The sequence below is a fragment of the Semicossyphus pulcher genome, unplaced genomic scaffold, assembly GCF_022749685.1.
Source record: "Semicossyphus pulcher isolate SPU_LCO1_2020_fin unplaced genomic scaffold, fSemPul1.0.p SCAF_10, whole genome shotgun sequence".
In the NCBI taxonomy this organism is placed as follows: Eukaryota; Metazoa; Chordata; class Actinopteri; order Labriformes; family Labridae; genus Semicossyphus; species Semicossyphus pulcher.
The window spans coordinates 7977262-7999817 of NW_027211604.1; the positions used below are offsets into that span (position 1 = coordinate 7977262).

The window sequence follows — 22556 nt, forward strand, 5'->3', positions numbered from 1 at the left end:
TACTAAGTATATTACAATAGCAAAATATTTTCACTTGTAGCCTTTATTATTATTTATTTTTATACTAATAATAAAGCACTATTTTGAAACACATTACTAAATGTGCTTCAGTTCCTAATTAGGTAATTTACAACACAAACAGCAGCTATAATTACGGTATTTGACAACTATAAGGAGTTTACATTGGTAATAAAACAGTCTGATGTTAATACTGAGGCATCTATGACCTACAAAAGAAAACCGGACCATCAGAAAGAAGATTGATTATTATTCCAGTCACCGAATTGTGTCCCTAGCGACTTATGGTAAGCAGACCGGAAGAACGTTTGTTTACATTTACCCCACGCGCCTCTCTAGCGCCACCCTCTCTTCCGAATATTGTCGCTTTTGGCGCCAAAAAACACTACATGTTGCATGGTGACGGCCAAGAGGCACCTCGAGGCTTCAAAACAGCAGTTCACTAACCAGTGGGTTTATTCAAAATGGCTACATCCACTAATTTTCAAAGGTCTTTGCTTGGAAACTGAACGTGAATGCACTCCTAGACAGGTATGTAACGTGTATTTTACTAATGAAATACGTTGTGACACATGACTGTGTACAGTCCATGGGAGTTGATATTTAATACAACTGGTGTCACATTTTTATGATAGTCTTGCTTTGGCAAACTATATTTAACTGTCTGCTTCTGAATGTTACATGTGACATGACATAACTCAGGAATGTTTACGTCTACAACAAAATTACAGAGCAACATAATCTGTTAGTTGTAGACCAGCAGGGGGTATTCATGAGTCTAACTAAAGTAAAGGTTACTTTTATTATCATAATTTAGGTACTCAGTTTGAATTACCACAAATAGATACATTACCTTTCCTCCATGTATCATGTGAACATCTGTTAGATATTATTAGAAGAGGCCACATCTGTCTTTCAGAATGAAGGTACCTCATAGCTGAATATACCTATTAAGGTGCACACACTTAACTTGTGTTTAAGTGTATTTTTAAAAGACATATAATGCCTATGTTTAGTGAAAGTGTTTCTTTTAAAAGTAAATTCTCAATAAGAGTATGATATGTAGTTTACTAAATGTAGTAACTGTGAGTATCATTACATTTGCATTTAATTTAAGTTGTATTATAGTATACTTAACTGAAAATGTATACAAATACTGTAACTTATTGACTTCCCAGTACAGGGGTGGGACAAAATATCGAAACTTATCGTTAGGCTAGCGCCAAATATCAATATTTTAATTTACAAATATATGGCGCTCTCAACATTTCCCTGCGACTTTGACTGACTGTATCACTACGTCATGACTCTTAAAAGAAATTAGTTTGCTGAAGAAGAAGACATCGTGATGTATCATCATATGATTGTCTTCCAATATATCAATGATCTCGCAGTTGCTGTATCATGTTCTTATCGTTATCGTGGGCCACGCATCGTGTATCGTATCACGAGTTGCCCTGCGATTCCCACCACTAACTCCCAGGACTCAATAAAACCCAACCAGTCAAAAGTTCTTATAAATGAAGTTGTGGTAAGAACAGGGAAATACAGACTTCATTACAATTTATATGGACAATGAAAAACACAGCTTCCAAGCAAAATGTCTATGCATTACTAGTCACTTACTTTAACTGAGTTAAACCTCTAATAGGAAGTAAAACAGTGTTTTTATTCTTCTGGTGCCTTACTGTGAGGTTTCCCTGAGCATTTCAAGGCTTTCAAGATTTATAATGTTTGATAGACTTAAATAATGACGGGGATTTTCTAAGAAGCAATTTCTATTATAGATCAGAAATGAAAATAAATGATGTATTGTGTCTTTAATGCGGGGAGGCCGGCCTGCAGGTTTATAGTCAGGCAGTGAATCTCTCCAGGGGCAGGAAGGCGGCCTGTCAGACAGCTGCATGAGAGGCTTAATCTTCAATCTGCGTTTGAAACGTGCCACAAGGGTCAAAGATTACAACACCTCGTGATCATCACCACATAATGCATACATTCTCATTCTGTCAGGGCTCGGTAAACACGGGGTGACTAACTGAACACCACGAGCACGGAGAAGGGGGCTAATTCACAAGCAGACAGACGGAAGATGAAGAAGAAAAAATACAGTTTTTTAAAGAAAATAAACAGATGCACCAGCAGACTGTCTGTTAGCTGAGTACACAATAACTAACAGTTCTTATTTGTCCTAATACCGCTGCTTATGAACTGGACAGCAGATTTGTCACTGTTATTACTCCAACATAAGACAAAACATATCCTTGCATATTAATAATAATTTGCAAGCAGCCTTTTATAGTTGTGCATTGCAGACCAGGTAAAGCTGCTCCCTGTACCATGCAGCCACCCCCCCCCCCCCGTCCCCACATTAACATTCATGGAGCCACTGGAGTGTAGCGAGCCGCGTACACCGAGCCAGCGAAGAGATGCAGGGATGAAGGGGGAGAGGGGGGTAGGAGGCTCACCCAACGATAAGGGTGGTGGAAGCAGGGGAGGGGTTGGGTGTGAATGTGAAGGTTGCCCTGCATGGGATTGTGGGAAAGGTCAGCAAGCAAGGTGCTCAGCTTTGTCCATATATCACAATTATTACTGTAGGTCATTGACTGGTATGGAAATTATAGGAGTAGTGACAGGTACTCATGGCATGCTGGAAGAGTGGGCAAGGCCAGGCCAGAAGTCACCTTTGAATCTTTCTGGATCTCTAACATTGTAAGAGAGTGGTGCTTTTTTTTCAGTTCAAAATGTAGCCTATACGAGCAAAGACAGGAAAACGTCATAAAAGCAGCTTGGATGGTAAAAATCTGTTCGGCTGATGTGAAATATAAATGTGTAAAGTAAAAGAAAATTGTCTTACAAGCTGACTTGCAGGATCCTTAGTGTTTTTTTTGCGGTAAGTAAGTGTATGTTTTGGTTAGCGGAAGTGGCTGTGGTGGCTCCACCCGCCCGATATCTACTGCCCAACTCTGGTTCCAAAAAACGTTACCATCACAAGATGGCAGCGCCCGTCACAGAGGCTATTTTGGCTTCAATTTCGTACAATGATAGCAGATGGAGACGCGTCGTCCATACAGTTGTTGGTGCATTCTAATAACCATGCTTCCATTTTATATACTAGCCAGAAAAATGTTTAGCATTTACCAATACATGTATGTCAGAAACAGTATGCCAAAATACCAGGATGTCCCATAAATCCAGTCATATTAAGCAGTATACATGTCAGCATGTTTTTTTTTTTTGCCATTACCCACAATTTTCTGTGCAGTGGAAGATCTGTCACACGGACAGAGACGGAAAGACAGCACAGAACAGTGTTTCCCACACATAGACGATACCTGGGTGGGCTGCTGCCCAAGTATATTTGGTGACATACTCCATCATGTTTCTTCTTTTACTGTCCATGAGTGCTATACACAATCGATGAACTAATGTTTTTAGTTTTGTACATAAATGAGTAGAAGTGTTCAGATATTGAAATATATTGTTTCCCACTTTTCTCTAGCGTCCAAATTAATTTTCTGGTAAATGTAGGCTTGTAGACATTTATACTTGTAGTTTACTTATCATATATGTTAGATGTGGTACTTTTGTGAATCATATTTTTGGTCCATGACTTCCACATCTCCTCCTCCTAAAAAAGAATGAAAAATATCCACTTGTTATGTGTATTACACATCAAAATACAAACAGCACATGCCCATTTAGGGAGTGGTAGGCACACGTGAAGTTTTATGTCTTTCCCATTTAGTATATCAAGATAAAAACACAGATGGACTGAATCCTACTCTCAAGAACATGCAGTCTGCTGCACACATGCACAGTATACTCATTTTAAGTAGTATGCACACAGTTGCTGACTAAATCACACTTTAGCTGAATGCAAACACCAGTCCAGCAGCGGGCCCATTATAAGAGGTGCACCACATTAAAATGCATACATTACAGGCATATCAGTGGAGCGTGGAAAGCCAACTCCCTATGGAAATGTTGGTTTACGGCTTCTCAAAGGGGCTGTGGACGGGTTTATTTGTGACCAGTGTCCTCTGGCTCTGAAGGACAAAGGCAGCCAACCAGGGAAATCATTGAGCTTGACAACGTCGCATACAGACGTGTCATCTGATAGCGCTGACTCCCGACATTTAAATCACACTGATAAAGATGTTTCTCAAGAATATGTCTCCCAGCTCAAGAAGGCAGGCGGATAGAAAAAAAAAGTGGAGAGAGAAAGACAGCACTACTTTAGATAAAGTAATAATACGCAAGGGAGAAACAAAGTGTGACTGACTTAACAATGCACACAAAATAGTCTGTGCATTTGTTACTTTTAGTTGGGATTCCTTATTATCCTTATTATCAGACTGCTCTAATAAGTCTCTAAAGACTCTTCAGCTGGTACAAAATGTTGCAGCATGTGCACTGACAAGAACTAGGAAAAGAGATCACATCTTCCTGTGAAATCTAGAATAAAACTTAAAATCTATTTAAGGTACCATCACATCTTAAAGAGCTCATAGTGCCCTATTATCCCTCTAGAACATTGTGCTTGCTGAAAGAAGGCCTGCTTGTGTTACCTAAAGTCTCTAAGAGCAGTATAGAAGGTAGAGCCTTTAATTATCAGGCCGCCTCTCTCCTTTGGAATCATCTACCAGTCAGTGTCCCGGAGGCAGACACCCTCTCTATTTTTAAGAGTAGGTGCAAAACTTTCCTTTGTGGTAACTGTAAACACAAGTGCTTCATTTTAACGTAATGACTGACCTGCAAATTGTATTCGTTCGGCTGCAAGATGGCTTACTTTTTAGGCGTACTTTCCTCTAATGAGGCTATTATGAGTTAAGAGCCAATTAAGCTACTGTAGCAAATTCATTTCCTTTACCTAATAATGTAGAAGCTTATTGCTAATACTTATAACAAACTGAGTTTGTGTTTGTATTTTCACACTGAAGAAGACAGCTCACAGCATATACACTTGATCAAACATAGTGTAGGTGTATAAAGGTCGGTCTGGCTGGTTAGCCCTTCTCCGCCTTGGTCGTCCAGCCCATTAAACACACACATATGCACACACATTATGCAAAGCAGAGCTTTTATTTTACACTTGAATATTATGCGATGAACTACAATTAAACCACACTATGAGGAATTGAAAATGTGCAGCATTGTGTACAACAAACTTGATATGCATGCTAAGCTAAATCAATAAAACCATGCTTTGCCAGATCACAGAATACCTGTAAATATGGCATCTTTAGATACATTATATTGTCACCATACCCTCTAAATATGAACAGGAAGTGATTAAAATCTTAACGAGCATTATCTGCCTCTGCTTTTGGGAGTGACTGACTTGTCAAAATCGATAACATGCTGAAACCATCTCAGCACTTGGCCTCACAGATTAAGCACTGCAGGAAAAAGGAAAAGTAGGTGGGGAACACTCACGATTCTGTCCTCTTCAACTTTAATCAAAAGTACACTGACGTGCTGCAGCCCCCTCCCTCTCTTTCATAATAATAGCCCGCTAAAAATTCAGGAGGCAGGCTCCACATCAATCACTCGCCAGATTTGAGTCCAATGCAATAAATATGTAAATGAGGAGAAGCCAATGTCTCGTAGCTTTGAGATCAGCGCGAGGAGGAAAAAAAGGAGAAAAACTGTATTAATTGCCCATGGCCAGAGGAATCCTATTACTGTGGGCATTGATTATAAAATTGTATGTGTGAATGATTTTCATGCAGAAAGTGGACGAGCGAGCCCGGAGCGAAAAGTGGAGAAAGAGACAAATTAGGGAACTAGGCCAGATTGTGCAAGAGAGTTAAAGGAAACGGCGACAATAGAAAGGCCAAATCTGAGTTCAAATACGATTCAGATTATAAATGAAAAGGATTTCTATCTCAGATTACAACGTGGCATTATCAGGTCACATTTGTCCACTTGTAACTGTATATCTTTAAATTTAAACATCTTTATTTTGTCTGATTTTTATCCTAAAGGAAACATTTTTTATTCAATTGCACAGACCATTAGTGTGGTACCCTCATGGACCCTCCTCTTCAAGATACTTACAATTTTTTCCACACTATGACAAAAAAGGTCATACAAGTCTTAATACAGTATGTATTATGCTCACCGTTCCAAACCATAGAGCAAACATGGCCTTTAATCCCCAACAACTGACAGCAAACTATACATTATCTTTTCTTTTGGGTTAATGATCCAACAAACTGAGCCGACTCTACCTGAGAAGTGTGTGTTGTTTTGTGAAGAACAATAAAGAGACTAACTGCAGCTGTCGGTGAACTCAAGTGTTCGGCCATACTTGTAGTCAAAGAGCCCATCTGGCTGCTGTAGCACTCAGCTGGTTGAGGTTGATGATCAGTCACGTGTCTAACAAAACATCTCACATGTTGGTAGATATATGTAGAAAATACAAAATATAAAGAAAACCATGAATGTACAGTTAAATGAGTTTCCAATAAACATTTTTCTGCCTGTTTCATCCAGCATTAGCAAAAAACACAGTCAGCTAGATCTGAATTGATTTGCTGGCCTCGTGTTTGACTTGCAAATCTCTCTCTTAATCACGGTGTTTTGTTCAGATAAACAGGGATTAGTTTGATTAACAGCATAACATTATCTCCAAACATTCAAACGTTGTAGGCTCTGGACATACAGGCTTTAATTAACAGATTATGACACTGTTCAAAACATTAAATATATGTTTGTATTTATGTAAATATTGTCTTTGAAATTCTTTGTTAATCAACTTTGAGGTATTATAATTGTTTGTCTTTTGCATCCATCAAGAGTAAAATATTTGGTATTAATACATGCTTTATATTTCATCACAATTCAAAGACTCTTACAATTCTTTTACCACCGCTTCATGAGATTTGCTCTTTTCCTTTAACTTATCTTAATTAGCAACTAATCAATTTGTTGGACAAGCAAGTGTCAACTAAAAAACAGTATTTGTGGAAATAATCACACTGCGGGCAACAGAATTAAACAATATAACACTGAAATTAACTATTCAACATGCCTTATAGTGGGTTTGTTCTCGGGCCCAGCTGCTGAGTGATGTAACATTTGTCGTTTGAGGTAAAAGCAACTGAGGATTTTATGTGGTTTCAGTAGTTAAGTTTTAGCACTGAAGCATCGAGCCTTGAGTCGTGCCTCCTTCATATCTTCTCACCTGGTCTGAAATGTCTCTTTAGTATGTGTTGGTTTAATTTGATTTGAAATATATTTGAATGTTTGAAATAGATATCTCAGGTTTGATTTTATTGCTTAATAAAATCCCAAATGCTCACAAAAGTTCACAATTTACTGCCCTGCTGTGCACGCTTCATGGCTGGGGGCTGCTGCAGAACCTTACCTGCTAGTGAAACAGTGTAAAAGTCACTCTTTAGTCAGTTTCACTTTGTCACTTTGACTTAATACCTGTGAGAGTAAATAAATCAACCTGCCTCAAATCTACTACTAAAGCTACGACAAGCATTTCCAGTCTCTTTGGAGTAGATAAATACAGGAGTTATTATTATACATTTGTTGTTTTTTTTGTAATGTGTGTTGGGAAGCAGTGTGCTTGGATGTTTTAGGACATGACATACGTGCTTGGGTTCTTTTAATGACCTTTGTAAAGATTCAGTATTCACTAGAGTGCATGGGCTTATCGGGTTATCGCAAAGTATGTAGACGGACTAACCATTTAATTTTGGTCTTGGATTTCTTGACATCACCAACAATATCAAATTTGTAAATTTATCCTTGACTTTACCTTTTTATGCAAAGTCTTTATTAAGCGTTTTTTACGGCTTACAGAGAAGTGTGCTTGATGACAACTTGTCTAACATTAGCTCATTCAGTGCTTGTCCTTTGATCAAGCTTACTTTTTGTCTCAAATGATGAGGTCCTTAAATCATCCCTAGAAACCTGCAGGAATTGTTACAGTGCCGCATGTTCCTGCATTTTATAGTTCGTGACCCTCCTCGTCTCTGCTGCCCCTCCCCCAAACAGCTCCACTGATCTGCTCCTTCAGCCTCCCGCTTCACTGCTCAGAGGTTTCCTCCATCATGCTTCATCCACACCTTTATCTCATTCTAATATCTTCACTTTGTCATCAGCATCCTCTTCAATTCCAACAGTGGATTGTCTGAGTAAGAGTAAACTTAACATACAACATCTTTGTTGTACGTCAGTGAGTGTTTCCCCTGCAGTCGTTAAGAAAATATCCAGCACATTTTCCAGCTGTGACGACAGGTACAAGTATTGTTTGGATCTAAATTTCAGTGGTACCGTGTGTTGTATTCCCAAAGCACTGTGCACACATTATTCACTTTATGAACTGACCAATTGCTCCTTGATTAGCGAGTGTAGTGATTGCTAGATATTTCATCCGAATAAGCCAACACGTTCAGTAACAGCACAATGAGCTGCTTGAGTTTTGCTGCAACATCCTCCCAATTTAATTTCAATCAAGCGATCTGTAATAGAGACTTATAAATGTTACAGCGTCTAAGCATAGGGGAAAAATGAGCTGTGTCGCTAAAACTCAAGGGCCGAAAGGCCAGATTTAGCATCTAAATATTTATCAGAAATTATGGATATTCTCAGGTATGAAATATACATCCCTCTTCTATAAGAGAACCAAACCAGGTCAACGAAATTCAACATCAACCCCAATATAAATATGCACCCATTCAAAGTGCTCTGGATACACAAATACAGAGCATATTGTCAAATATGTCTACAGAGGAAAAAAAGGATAATCAATAGGTGAGTAGGTGAGAAGGGTTTTGTGTAATAAAAGTATAATGTGTGTATATTTATTCAGATATCTAGTCCGATTTAAGGATGATATACAGTGGGGTTGTTTAAGCTATAATACTGTCAAATAATTTAATGGTCCGGAAATATTTGCTTCCTTAAAGGATCCCCTCTCATAATTATTTCAATAATCACTCATACTTTCCCCCCCAAAGTGATCAGCAAATAACAATGAGCATGTGTTTTATTATACAGTGAATGGTCGTAAACATCATGAATTTAAAAGGAACAGTAGTTGATTCTTAAGACAAAAACATTTTGTGTTTTTACTCGAAAAGTCCTCCGATTATTAGAAGAGGAAGTGAACGCAACTCAAAGTGCAAGATTTGCTGTGTGTCCATTTGGCAACAGTTTATTAGTATGTCTTGTATTTTAATGAGGACAGTACAAATGAGCACAGTGAGGGACCACATAAATAGAACAGCTACAAAAGTTTGGTTTGTTTGCATTAAATCAAGAGGTTCTATACAACGCTGATATCCAAACCCCTGAATACTGGAGCTTTAAGTAAACAGTCGACTGTACTGCTTTATTCATGTCACATTAAAGTCAAAGGCTTTTCTGCAACATATAAAATTTCCACATTATAAAGATATCCTTCTGAAGGCAAATGTGTTGGCAATAAAACAAAGCAAAAAAATAATAATAATAATAATGTTTCAACAGTCCTGAGAGAGGTTTTTGGTCAGATGTGTCAAACATCACAATCATAATCTAACATGAGCTCATGGATGCAGGGTGCTGATCGTTAGCATGTAGAAAACACTGAAAGGTCATTAAATGCACCTTCACATTAACATTTTAGGGACACTTATGTTAAATTATTGTGTTAAATATGAGTCAGAAAATGTTTTGTTAACACTTAAAAAACTATTTCTGCAGCCTGTAAATGTGTTTGTTTATTGCTTGATCAATGAGGCTCAGCATTGTGAACGTATTAATGCGTCAAATTCACGTGGTCTATTTAAAACAATCTATTGATCGGCTAGTCAATAAACAATTAAACCAACATACAAATATAGAGATTTATAAATAGTTAAATAGAGCTTAACAGAAATGCAAGCAAATAAATAAATAAATAAATAAGCAATAAATTAATAAATACATTTACATTTAAATTAGGAAAAATAGATAACAAAACAATATGCATTGATTTGCCTTCAAAATAAAAGTCTGCCTTAGTTGGGAGTCTCTGGACTACCACACGGTGCCTTCGCTCATGTCTGAGGAGGTCTGTGACAGCTGGTTGGTGTATCCGTTGTCACTGAGAGACACAGAGGTGTAGGGTGTGCCGGGGCCGCACATCTCACTGGAGATGCTGTGCATGGAGCCCGGCATGTTGGGCTCCGGACTGGGTGAGTCTGCAGGGTGATGAACGGATACCGTGTCAGAGAAACACTGCACCTCTGTAGGACAGTGGTGCCCTGGGTGGTGGTGGTGGTGGTGGTCCATGGCTCCTAACGGGGTTCCGGCGGGGACGGAGGAGGGCACGAAGCCCAGGTCTGCTGGAGTCTGAGCCTGGGACGATGGAGGGCCCTGGAAGTACTCGTAATTTCCTCCTGAGCTGTAGTATTCACCGGGATAATCCGCTGTAGAGACATCTAGATTAGTGCACAGAATATTAAGACAGAAATATAAACAATAAATAAAATAAAAATAAGTAAATAATAGATTTTTTTTTAAATAAGCACATTCATTTGACATTTCAGTATTTCTTTTATTAATAAGAAATGTATTTTTTATAAAACAAATCAGAGATAAACACAAAAATAAATAAAAAATTCATAAATTACAAAAAGCATAAGAAAAAACAAGTTTGATCTCAGAACAAAAATACCCACTTTAAATATCGAGGAAATAATCAACCCTACATCAACGAACACATCTCACCTCCATAATAAGAGAAGTGCCCCAGCTCCTCCGCCTCCAGTCTCTCTCCCAGCGCCCTCATCCTCCTCGGGCCGCGGAAGAACACGTGTCTCCTGCCGCCCAGAGCGCTCAGCTGCTTCATGCGTCTCTCCTTGGACCTCCGATTCTGGAACCAAACCTGTAAGACAAAGTGCAGGGGGGAAAGGGCAAATTTAACGAACTGAGCATCCTGAATGTCGCGATAGGGAAAGAAGAACAAGTGAAGGCATCATTTCTTTTTTTTATTGTTCTTCACAGAGCTATGATTATCACAGCAGCTTTTCTGATGCGTAAATTGAATATTTCGATAACGTAATATTTAAAATGACAAGAGTTATAGTTTACTTTTGAAGCTTATTTGGCCAAAAACTTGAAAAAGCGTATCAGGTCAAAAATATTAACAGATTGGAGGTTGAAATAGGGGAGTTGTGAGTGCTTGAAATCCGATTTCGATGCATTTTGGCGTCAGAAACGATGCGCCAATCCACCAGGAAATTTCACCAAGGGAGCTTATTAAAATGTCCATGGACCTCAGTGCTAAGTGAGTCCTGCTTTTAAGGGTTTTAGGCGCGCGGTGGGAGTAAAGATTATGGCGAAAAATAATTTGCAAACCCTATATGAACAAAAAGAAGCCAAAAAAGAGCAGAGCATTAAGGACCCATTCCCTGAGGGTGCCTGCGAGGCGTATAGTGCCCAAAAATGCCTGCAATGCATAAAAGCTTTCAGAGCAGTTTAGAGTAGGCTATAATCTACACTCCTGACTTTATTCTCTGTCGTATTAGTCCTTGAACGGCTGGTTAATCTGTCTGAACTGTGCTAACTGCCGTGAGGTGTCCGATAATAAGTGTAGAAGGATAATACGAAGCAGCAAACACCCATACCAAGTTTTTTTCTTTGACTTTTTGTGCTTCTTACCTGGATGACTCTCATGCTGAGGCCGGTATCTCGCGACAGCTGCTCCCGGATGTGTCTCGTGGGTTTCGGCGTGGCCGCGAACGCCGCCTTCAGGGTCTCGAGCTGCTTGGCTTTGATGGTGGTCCGAGGCCCGCGTCGCTTCCCGACGCCGCTCTGCTCGTCGTTCTCGTTGTTAACGTCTTTATCAGACAAGTGTCCCGTTTCCGAGTCCTTCCCGTCGTCCTGCGGGTCCTGCGAGTCCGGAGACAGACTCGGGTCGCTGCACGTCGTGACTGTCAGGAGAAAAAACATATGGTGTTTTTAAGCGGATATTTACACAATCAGTGAATATAAATCATACCTTCAAATTAAAAGCAAATTTACTTTACAAATATGTTTTTAATATTCAAAATTACCCTCTTCTATAGCCTACAGGATGTGTAGAATAAAATACAAGAGCCAGTTTGGAATACAATTTCTTTTGTCAGAAAAATATAAAAATAGCCTAATGATAAAATAAAACCTACATCAATTACGGCGACTAAATCCAATAATATAACCTAATTGGCTACTTTTATTTATTAATAATGTCCATTTTTTATCTATAAAAACTCTTTGTCCCCTCCTTTTTTTTTTAAATAATTAGTAAAATAAATGCCTTCTGCCAGAAAGGCTTACAAATAATCACCTGAAAGCAGGATTGTGTCTTTCCCGTTGTTGTTCTGATAGTCCTCTTTACAGACGAACTTGAACTCGTCCAGGATGTAGAGCTCCTCTCCGGTGGACAGCTGTTTGTTACACATCACGCAGGTGAAACAGTTCAGGTGGAACACTTTGCTCTTGGCCCTGCGGACCAGATCACTGGGTAAGATGCCCTGATCGCAGCCGTCACACTTGGTCCCAAACCTCCTGTTCGAGATGGAGAGCAGCAGTCAGGGCAAAGTTTCACTACATGTGTAATAAACCATAATAATACCCTAACAATATAACAATGGCACCAGGAACTGATGTTATGTGATCTTAAGTATTAAACGATCAAATTATTATTTTGAAGTATAAACAATATAAAATATAATAAACAAGTGTGATTTAATCTTATTATGAGTGAAAGTTCATAGTGGATAGCCCTGTTTGCAGTGTAGCTGCTATATTATAGGCCATACTGTGGAAATATAAACGACTTCTTCCGTTTTTGCAACGGATTTCTTTTTATTTTACAGTTTCAAGATTTATCTTAATAGTCGAAAAAACGACTGAGCAAATTAAAAACTAAACTGTAGCTTGCACCAAAAGGTAGCAGCTCCCACTGTGTCAACAAAGGGATGTTATTTTCACATAGGCCCCATCAGCCTTAGGTCATTACCCATTTTCCCCCTTTTAGGAACTTACCTGAGATTCTACCAATCTTTATTTTTATTTGCTCAAAAGAAATAAAATTTGATCACAGTTGCATTTTCTTTTTATATATATATAATAACAGACAATACCAATCAAATAAAACGCTGCCCCTCAGACAGTCTGGATGCTCACCTGAAGAAGTCATTCTTACAGTACAGTCTCCCCTCTCGCGAGAAACACTTCTCAGTCAAAGTGCATTTACATTCACAGCACTGGACACATTTGATGTGCCAGGGTCTGTCCAAAACTTTGAGCAGGAACCTGTCCAGGATCGGCTTCTCACAGCCGGCACAGTGCAGCATCGTGTGCAGTTATTCCCAGCCCAGTGTGTGGAGTATATTCTCTGTGTGTTTATTTCTCCACCGTCCCTGTCCGCTCGGTGCTGATGCGCTTTTTGGGTATGATCCAGGAAATCCAACGCATCCAAGTTGATCTGAATAATTACATTACCATCCGGGATATTAAATAGATCTTTCCTGTTCCACAGGACAACAATCCACATGTGGTCAACCGCTCCAGACGACAGGTTGACTGGTGAAAAAACAGCATCTCTGAAGCAAAATTATAGATCAAAGCGGTGCCATCAGGATGATCCGGAGTGCACAGAAAACAACAGCCCAGCCTTTAGGGGCTAAAACGTCAACTCACTGCTGCACGATGTATCCTGAGTTGTGTCTAAAGAAGCGAAAACATAACGATGAAACGCTTTCAGTGCGCTCAGCTTGTCATTTGTGTCCCATTTTTCGTGTGATGAGCTCTCAGTGTGAGAGGAACGCAGTAATGAGCGCACCTCTTACAGCTCAGCCTATTGCCTATTAACAAACCTGTGACGTCAGCGCCACGAGAAACCTATGAGCAGCCTTTATTACAATCCACTACATGTAGGCTAGTTCAATAGCTTTTAAGATAATAATACCGTGGGTGAAAAAAAAAAAAAAAAATAGAAGAAATTAAAATGAAGTAAATAAAATAATATTCTGATAAAATAGAAATAATGATATTAGATCAAACCAGAACAAAGAGGTATAATAAAAATTATATTTTTTATGTCTGGGGAAAAAAAACAATAAATATGAAAACAGGCTAGTAATATTTGAACTAAAATAATTACATTACATTATTGCATATGATCACAAAAATATCTTGTGGAAGAAAAAAAAAAGAAGTTGAACCAGGGAAAGTTTCTCATGATACAAGCAGCCTGAAGGACTATTCATATAAAAAAAAGATGATAAATAAATAAATAAAATCCAAAGTTTTCATGACAATAATAATCTTATTTTTCCCAGCCACCGTGTCTCTGAATGACATCCTGCTGAGGGTCAATGATGATATCACATATGAATAAATTACCCCATCCGCAGAAAGCTTCCTTGTGTGGGAGAATCAGACTCCATCCGTGGCAGCTGATAAATGATCAGCAGGCCTCCCTCTGCAGTCAGAGAGGAGAGGACAGATGAACACAAGCCTCTCACACAGATTAATGTTGTGCACCAGCTTTATTCCTCATCTGCTCTGAAAGGACAAGGATCACTAATGGGTATAATCTGTGCTGATAGGCTGTCTCTTTAGATGTTATCTCAGCCTGTTGGTGCACTGAGGGAGGGAGATAGCGGGTTTCCCCACACAGGCTCCGGCTCTGCTAGTCCCTGATATCTGAGCTGCAGACTGTATAAAACTGTCAGATTTATTTTTTTACACAAGCCACAACACAAGCTCATAAAACACACGTCAGCACATCATGTGGTTGATCCTTCCAGTGTAATAAGTTGTTTTGTATGACAGCCTTTGTCTTTGCCTCTGCCAGGTTCTATTTTGTCTTTTATTTTGAAAACCGCTAACGTGGCTCTATAGGACCAGTTTTCTAGCTTAGAAATGTGAGCATGGATAGTTATTATTTTCTTCATTGCCTTTTTTTTTTTAGAACATTTAATTATAGCAATGCATTTCTCAACTGGTAATAGTTGCAACTGACCCAGGTCTACATTTCCAAACAACATTAATCCAAATTTCTACACATTGTCAGACATTTTTATTGAATCAAAATGAATGTGTAAACTCATGATTACCAGAAGGCTCATGTACCCTGGAAATATGTTCTGAACAATGCACCGCAATGTGGTTATTCCAGTACTTTTGAGCATGCTCTGTTAGCACCATGGACAGCACCACAGTGCACCCTTGAATGTTAATTGCATACAAATGAATAAAACAGCAGGGTAGCATTAAAGGAAAGAAGCTAATCATTAAAATAACATTGTGTGTTACCGTTCATATTTTTATTGAACATATAGTATAAACATTTTCTGTTGTCACAATAGCAAAAGAGCAGCTATAGGTTCAGGCAGAATTTGATTGTATCGCTCAAGCAATATTAGCTTAGCGGTTGCATGCAACTGTGCTTTTATTATCATGAATAATAATAGCTTTGTCAAATAAAACAAAACTCAAACGTTGAAATATCCTCTTGTTTCCACACCGTAAACTCAAGGTCAGTGTGATTATTATACATTTTTTTAAACAGCTCTTATCCAAGGAAGTGTTGACGAGCTGCTAATTGGAACCGTTTCTCTAATTTGCCAGCAGGCTGGAGATACACAAACTACAGCAGTGTAATTATATCTTTCATTTTTGTATTATTTCTATAGTCCTTAAATGATTGCCATATCAGGTAGTAAAGGTATTAAACCACAGAAACATAGAGGTCTAGCTAAGTGTATTCTCTCAGCATAAACCTATAACTGTGTTTAATAAGATTAAATACTTAAGATGTCTCACACATTTATTCTCGTCCTCAAACCTGATCCCATTTGCCAAAATGCAACATTGGCTGACAATAGAAGACCAGAGGGCAGGACCAGGGGAAGTGCGTGTTGTGTGGATAAGTCTCTCCTTCTGGGTTTGTGTGTCTCCATTAGAGGTGTTGATTAGCAGCCTTAACGCACTGAGCTGCCCCCCCTGCACCACTCCAACACAGGAGAGGTCTCTGTGCAGCGCTGGAATCTGGCGGGGTGCACGCTGTTTGTTTTGGAATGAAAAAAGCTTGTCATTAGTGTTTGTTAATTGCAGCTAATTGGCCCTAACGAGATGAACAGGCCACCCACTGGGACCATTCATACAAATAATTTGTAGAAAACAAAATTAATTACTAGATGCTAATTAACGTCAATTAAAGCTGATTAGGCAGTGTTAGAGGGGGAAAGTTACAGACAGGAGGAAAATACCTGGCAACACACAGTGTGCCATGTCACATACACTTGTCAGTGCAGGGGGCTACCTGCTGTGAAACAGGAGGCCCTTTACCTCTTCAGTCCCTACAGTGTATGCTAAATGCTGCTTAACAGAAGCCTGCTTTGTTCAGTCAGAATTGATTTGGAAGAAGTTGGATAAGAAGACTAATATTTAGCTAGTTAGCTACAGTTTAGAGTTATTCACTCCTTCTACGTAGTAGTTGGAAATTGAAGATGCAAAGGTTTCAAAATTTGACATCCTTTGCTGGTCTCCTCAATCGTTTGGTATAGCATGATTTGAGTTGTAACATCTTGTTACATTAGATTAAAGTAGTTTTATTAACCTCGGCACGTGCGACATTAATAATACTCAGTTGAAATATGTAAGGATACAAAATAGTCAAGGGAAAATAAAATTGAGTGGCCTTTTCCAGGAGGTCACAGAGGCAGACTATATATAGATACAGCTCTGGAAAAAAATTAAGAGCCCACACAAATGTTCCTTTAATCAGCATGTCATTCTACATGTCATGACCAGCCCGATCCAGATCTGAACCCCACTGAAAACCTGCTGAATGTGATCAAGAGGAAGACTGAGGGTCGTAAACAATCGGCCATCGAACAAAGCCGAGCTGCTTGAATTTTTGCGCAGAGTGGCATAACGTCACCCAACAGCAAAGTGAAAGTCTTCCAAGATGCATTAACGCTGTAATGAAAAACCAGGTTATTCCACCTAATATTGATTTGTGAACTCTTCCTCAATTTAAACTTTAGTGTTCTGTTGTTTAAACATGAACATGAACTTGTTTTATTTGCATTATTTAGATCTTTTTTCTTATCTTAACCAGTCGTCCTTTTCTGCAAATTAAAGACCTAAATGAGCGTGTTCTATTTGGAAGTGGTGAGAAATGTTGTACAGAATAAAACAAAAATTTTACACAAACACAAACCTATAAATAGTAGAACCAGAGAAAAGCATATTTTCGCAGTGGTCTGCAGTGGTTTTCTGGAGCTGTATGTAGAGTAAATACACTTTTTTACAGGAGTAGCTGGGCAGAATTGTGCTGACTGAATTATACACTAAAATTGTCTAAATTAAAGTGTATCAGGAAATCCTCAATTGTCTAATAGTTCTACAAGGATTGCACTGCATATGATAGGTGGGTGGGAGGTTAAAGGAAAATATATATTTTATTGAAATGAAAAATCTATGATTATCATTAAAATTATAAAGACGTCTCAACTGTTTGGCAGAAGTTTAAAATCATAAAAATGCGGTGGTCCGATAAAAAAAATGTTCTGGTTGTTGTAAGAATAAAAAATAAACTGGAAACAAAAATGCTATTTTTCAGCACTGGGCCATTAAAGGGTTAATTCAGTAAAGAAAGCCTATTTATTGTAAAATATATACTGAGCAGTTTTTCTAATAGTTGGTTATCCCTTATGGATATGTTCAAAACATTTCAGCGTCGGTTACACGAAATGATTCAGCAGCATCACAAACTACATAATGTATAACAATCTGCATTGTATTTTAGAGAGGTGTGTTTAACATACACCTGAAGGTTTGTTGTTTGTTATGCACAAGGCCGAGAAACAGACCACGTGCACCTTTTCTGCTCTGAGCCGCCTCACCTCTGCCTTCATATTCTGTTACAGCTGAGAAGTGAAACAGCTTGGTGTGACATTTAAAGTACTCAACACACAGCTACTGTCTTTGAACAGCCTGGATTAGCATAACACAGGGGAAGTACAACAGAAGTGCAGAGGTTATGTCACCAGTACGGGCATCGGTGGTTATTACCTATTAATCCATGGCAACAAAAGGTGAATATGTGGACCGAGTTTAGAGCAAACAAAAATTGACATCAGTGCAGGACTGACGGCCACAAAGTGTAATCCCTATTGAACACCTGCCAAATCATATGAGGGATATGTCTCATTCACATATGCATCTAACACCAACCCTACCAATACTTACACAGAGAGAGTGCGGATAACTCTTCTAAAGAATATCCTCCAGTCTCCCAGAGAGAGAGAGTCTTTATTAAGTTAATGTAAAAGCTCCCTTGTGTATAATCAAACAGAATCAATCAGAGAAATCAATCCAGCTGATCATGGTTATTTTAGTGGTTAGAATACAGAACACCATTAAAAATCACTCTGGGTTAGTCAGAGCTGGACTGAAGCAGGGAGATGGTCGTTTCATGCAGACTACTTGAAATTGAGTTTGTAAAATGTTTATGTAGAATAAGGTAAGTATCACTTTATTTGTATGAGAGAGTACAGTGTGAGGAAGGCGAGCAAGGAAACATGCACAGAAGGGGAAACTACCCCATATGCAGGGACAGAGGGGGATCTGCCTGAGGGGGCCGATCAGCGAAAGGACCCCAGGGACGGAGTGCCCGCAGCCCCGCTGATGATGGTGATTGATGCAGGCACAATTCAGACACCCCAGACGCTGCAGCAAATTAAAAGGCTATTTTGTAAAGTTGTAAAGGAGCAGAATGGCAAAAGGGGAGCGATGACACCCCCCTCCCTCCCTCCCTCCCTCTCACCTCCTCTGCTCTGTCACACCATCCGCTCCTGTTTGGTTTCCTCGGTGTCATCAGTCCCTGAGGGAGGAAAGCTATTACAAGCCTTTCACTCTCGCTCGTACTGGATGCACCGCCGCTGCTGCATGTGCACATATGGGGAAGTGTGTGTGCGGAGTGTAAATATGGATCCACTGCACAAGACTGTCAGGCTTTCTTTGAGTCAGTAGATGAAAGTCAACAAGCAAATATTGATGAAGCATCCGTTGGGAAGTTGGTGGGAATATTTCTGAAGCAGCAGCGTTTCCTCCCGCTTCTCTGCATCCTTATCTGTACATGATTTACAAATCATTTATCCTCAATTTGAATTTAATTGACCTGGCTGACCTGAGGATGCACCCGTTGCCGGGAGCGATGTGTGTGTGCAGAGGAGATAGAGAGACAGACTGTGTCAGAGCAGCCTTCAGGGAGGACGACTCGCATGCCAGAGGTCAAACCGGTGTCAAGTGGGGAGTGAGGCCAGCTGAGCTGCCTTCGGCCCACGCATTGTGCTCATCAATGCAGCTGCCGCCAGTTATCATGAGGGTTTGCAAGGGGCAGGCACAGCGGGAGGGGGTGGGGTTGGGGGGGGGGAAAGGCTGTGTTGCTAGAAAGGAGCATGCTTGTGTGTAAGTTTGGGGGAAGTGGAGGAGCAGGGGGTGGGGGATTGTGGGAGCATGGGGGCATATGGTGCTACTACAAGAGGACAAGAGCTCTTTGCCGTGCAACACATGCCAAGTCTCTCACAAGCAGCTCACCTGCTTCACATCTCCAGGCTGCTCAGAGGAAGGCTTTAAATGTGGCCTGCCATGATTTCTATCTGCATTTTAAAATAGAAGCTGTAGATAGTACAAGATAGTTAACAACCACTGTACATCTGCGACACTGAAACTAATTATTTGAATTTAAAAACATGACAAAAAAAAAAAAAAAAAATCTCAACACAAAAGACAAATAATTTGATCAATTTTTTTCTTAAGAATAGTCATCTTTTCAAAATAAAAGCTGTAGTTGTACAGGATACAACCACTGTACACCTGTAACATTGAAACAAATAAATAAATAAATAAAAAGAAAAAAGAAAAATTTCTGGTAGCATCTAAAGGGGATCCTTTTAAACAAATAAACAAACAAATAAACACAAAAGACAAATATTTTAAATAAATACAAATAAAAAAAAAAAAAACTCAGTTTAAAATGAGGTGTCTTCTATAGCAACAATTACTGTGTTCCTTTATGTAGAAAGAAAAAAGGTAGATGCTCTTTGCCCCCCGGGGTGGACGTTTTTATCAGCGACTATGGCGATATTCTTTATATTCATGCAACCTCATGGTGGAGTTTTGTCTCTGGTTCGATCATTGCATCTTGTATGAGATACAACTGCAGAATGATACCTATTTCTTTAAGGCCATACTTCCTAAACCCCCCTCATGTTTTCAACTGGCTCCTAAAGTTTTCCTTAAATGCTACCTTCGAACCCATGTCCACATGATTAGTGATTCCTAAAGCATGCACTTTCTTTTTGCTACAGACTCACCAAACTAAAATGAAGATTAATAACCAGGATTAGGGCTCGTTGACCAGTGAATTCACACGTCCAGTTATGAAACACTGTTTATTCATTCGTTTGGAGTCATTTATATAATTCTGACATCTCTTGTTTTATGTGAAGCTAACTAAAATAAGAAAGATTAATAAACATTGTTCATTTGCTTCAATAATACGATTATAAGAGGAACATTTAAATTGTAAATGCACATTTTCAACCCATTTGTGAAACTACAATATTTGAGTCCCCAGTGTTTGCTATCTGCTTATCATCATCTCCTGTGTTTCTCCTGTGATCTCAGTCAGGGGTGATGTTGTGTGTTACAGGCTGGATTGCAGAAGCTTGATGCACAGACCCAGCAGCCTTGGGTGAGGTATAATCAGCCCTGCTGCAGTAGGGTCACGACTCTCTCTGGAATGGTCTGACTGGCCTGTAGCAGCTTATCACTCGCTCCCACTCTGCCCAGGCCGTCCTCTGAATACTGACAACAAGGAAGGGGGGGGGGCACTGTATGAATCAATCTGCTCTCACACAGATACGTCCCGCTAAGAGGTCACCAAGGCTGGGTAATATGTACACGGGCGAGTCAATAGGAAAATATTAGCCAAACAGCTTAACAGAGAGGGGGACACAGACGCCGCGTGCATGAAAGACATCCCGGTCTGCTTCCCCCTCTGGTGCATCTGTCAGTCTCTGATCTCTGAGTTGTATGCAGGCAGGGGAGTCATAGCTCCTGCATTAGAATAAGAGCGGTCTGCAGGAGTGCCGCAGACAGACTGTGTCCTGATGCTGCCGCCCACCCTTGTCTTCTCAGCTGGGCCTTCTCAGACTCATCCTTTCATTCCAGCAGCTCTCGGGGACCGGCCCCGTCCCAATGCACTAAACAGATGGGCGTCTCACAAAGGGCAGCGCTTCTCGGCAAGCTGGTGTCCTACATGGCTGATTACACCTAAATACCAAAGCTAGAATTGATACAGTGGCTCATGGTCACGTTGTGCAACGGGGTTACAGGGCAGAGTGAAAAAAAACAAAAGGTAATGTAAGATGAAACCTGCTAACAAACACTTCTCCTGCTGCATGAGAGGAGCTGTAGTAGAAAGTGTAGGAGCAGCTGTGAGACAGAATATATCACATATTATCTATAAGAAGTATACGTGGTTATCAGCAATAAAACACTGGAGCTTTACATCTGTCAGTCGAGATGGCATTATACAAGGGTTTCAGTGCCAGAACAGGTATTGGCTAAACAAAAGGTGAACGGACTTTTAGGTGCTTTTAAGAGAGACAAATTCATACAGAGTGACAGAGAAATGACCAAGAACAGAGGGAAAAACCTTGTGCATTAAAGGTATATTTCCAAATTAATAAGCATAAATCAAGAGTCAAAGTGGAATTTGATATTAAACCTTTCTATATCAGGCAAAAAGAGCTGAATAAAAGCTGAATAAACTTTGATTGGGCCCCTAAACGGGGCATAGTCAAAGAGGAAATATACCAGTCACAGGCCTCCTTTATTTTAAAGTCACTCCTATATACTGTTTATAAGAAGTGGACATAGCCTCTGAAGCCAATGTTAAAGTGCCTTAAACCTGCACTTTTTCTACTGGCCAGCAGGGGGCAACTCTAGTTGCAAAAAGAAGTCTGATTGTTTAGAAGTCAACGAGAAAAAGGGTTCTCTCTTTCAGCTAATTTATTTACTCAGTAATCGTTTTCCCAGTGAGCTCATGCTCTCATGTCTTCTTCAAAATAACATGATGGTGATTTTGTAAATAATGGTCCCATTGAGAGTAAAATCTAGGATAAGGCAGGGTATGCTTAAAGGGCCAGTTTGAGGATTTTCAACTTCAGTCCTATCAAGTTATTATGGGAAGCTAATGCCACTATTGTTGAAAAAAAAAGCTATATTGGTGCCTTTGGAGGACGCTATCCACTTCTCCAATGGGCCCTGGAAAACCTCCGCCAGATGACGCGTTTCACATAGTCTGGTGGAGGCCAGGAGGGAACTTGCTAAACTACACCTCATTCTAGGAGGCCCGCCTCTGATGTCATGTCCAAAATCGTCATGTTTGAAATGTAGACTGCAGACCTGAAGATTTTTTCAGACGATCCACTGGTATATTCTTGTCGTATTTCGAATTCACTCTGAGCCGTTGCCTGCAGTGA

At 39.7% G+C, this 22556-nt stretch overlaps 1 protein-coding gene across 1 annotated transcript; it reads right to left on the bottom strand.

The window, feature by feature from the left end:
- Window positions 1-10022: 10022 nt before the first annotated feature.
- LOC138604009 (LIM/homeobox protein Lhx1-like) lies at window positions 10023-13343 on the bottom strand. The gene is made up of 5 exons (XM_069675813.1): window positions 13174-13343; window positions 12332-12552; window positions 11665-11936; window positions 10732-10888; window positions 10023-10430 (listed from the first exon to the last, which is right to left on the bottom strand). Exons 1-5 carry the CDS (start codon window positions 13341-13343, stop codon window positions 10039-10041), a joined length of 1212 nt encoding a protein of 403 aa, XP_069531914.1. The 3' UTR covers window positions 10023-10038.
- Window positions 13344-22556: the final 9213 nt, after the last annotated feature.

Excerpts from the sequence above, each read along its gene's own strand:
- LOC138604009 (XM_069675813.1), bottom strand. The coding sequence starts at position 13,343 with ATGCTGCACTGTGCCGGCTGTGAGAAGCCGATCCTGGACAGGTTCCTG. Across the intron at positions 12,553-13,173 it reads TGTAAGAATGACTTCTTCAG|GAGGTTTGGGACCAAGTGTG; the intron begins GTGAGCATCCAG and ends CATCTCGAACAG. Across the intron at positions 10,889-11,664 it reads TCAGCATGAGAGTCATCCAG|GTTTGGTTCCAGAATCGGAG; the intron begins GTAAGAAGCACA and ends TTTGTCTTACAG.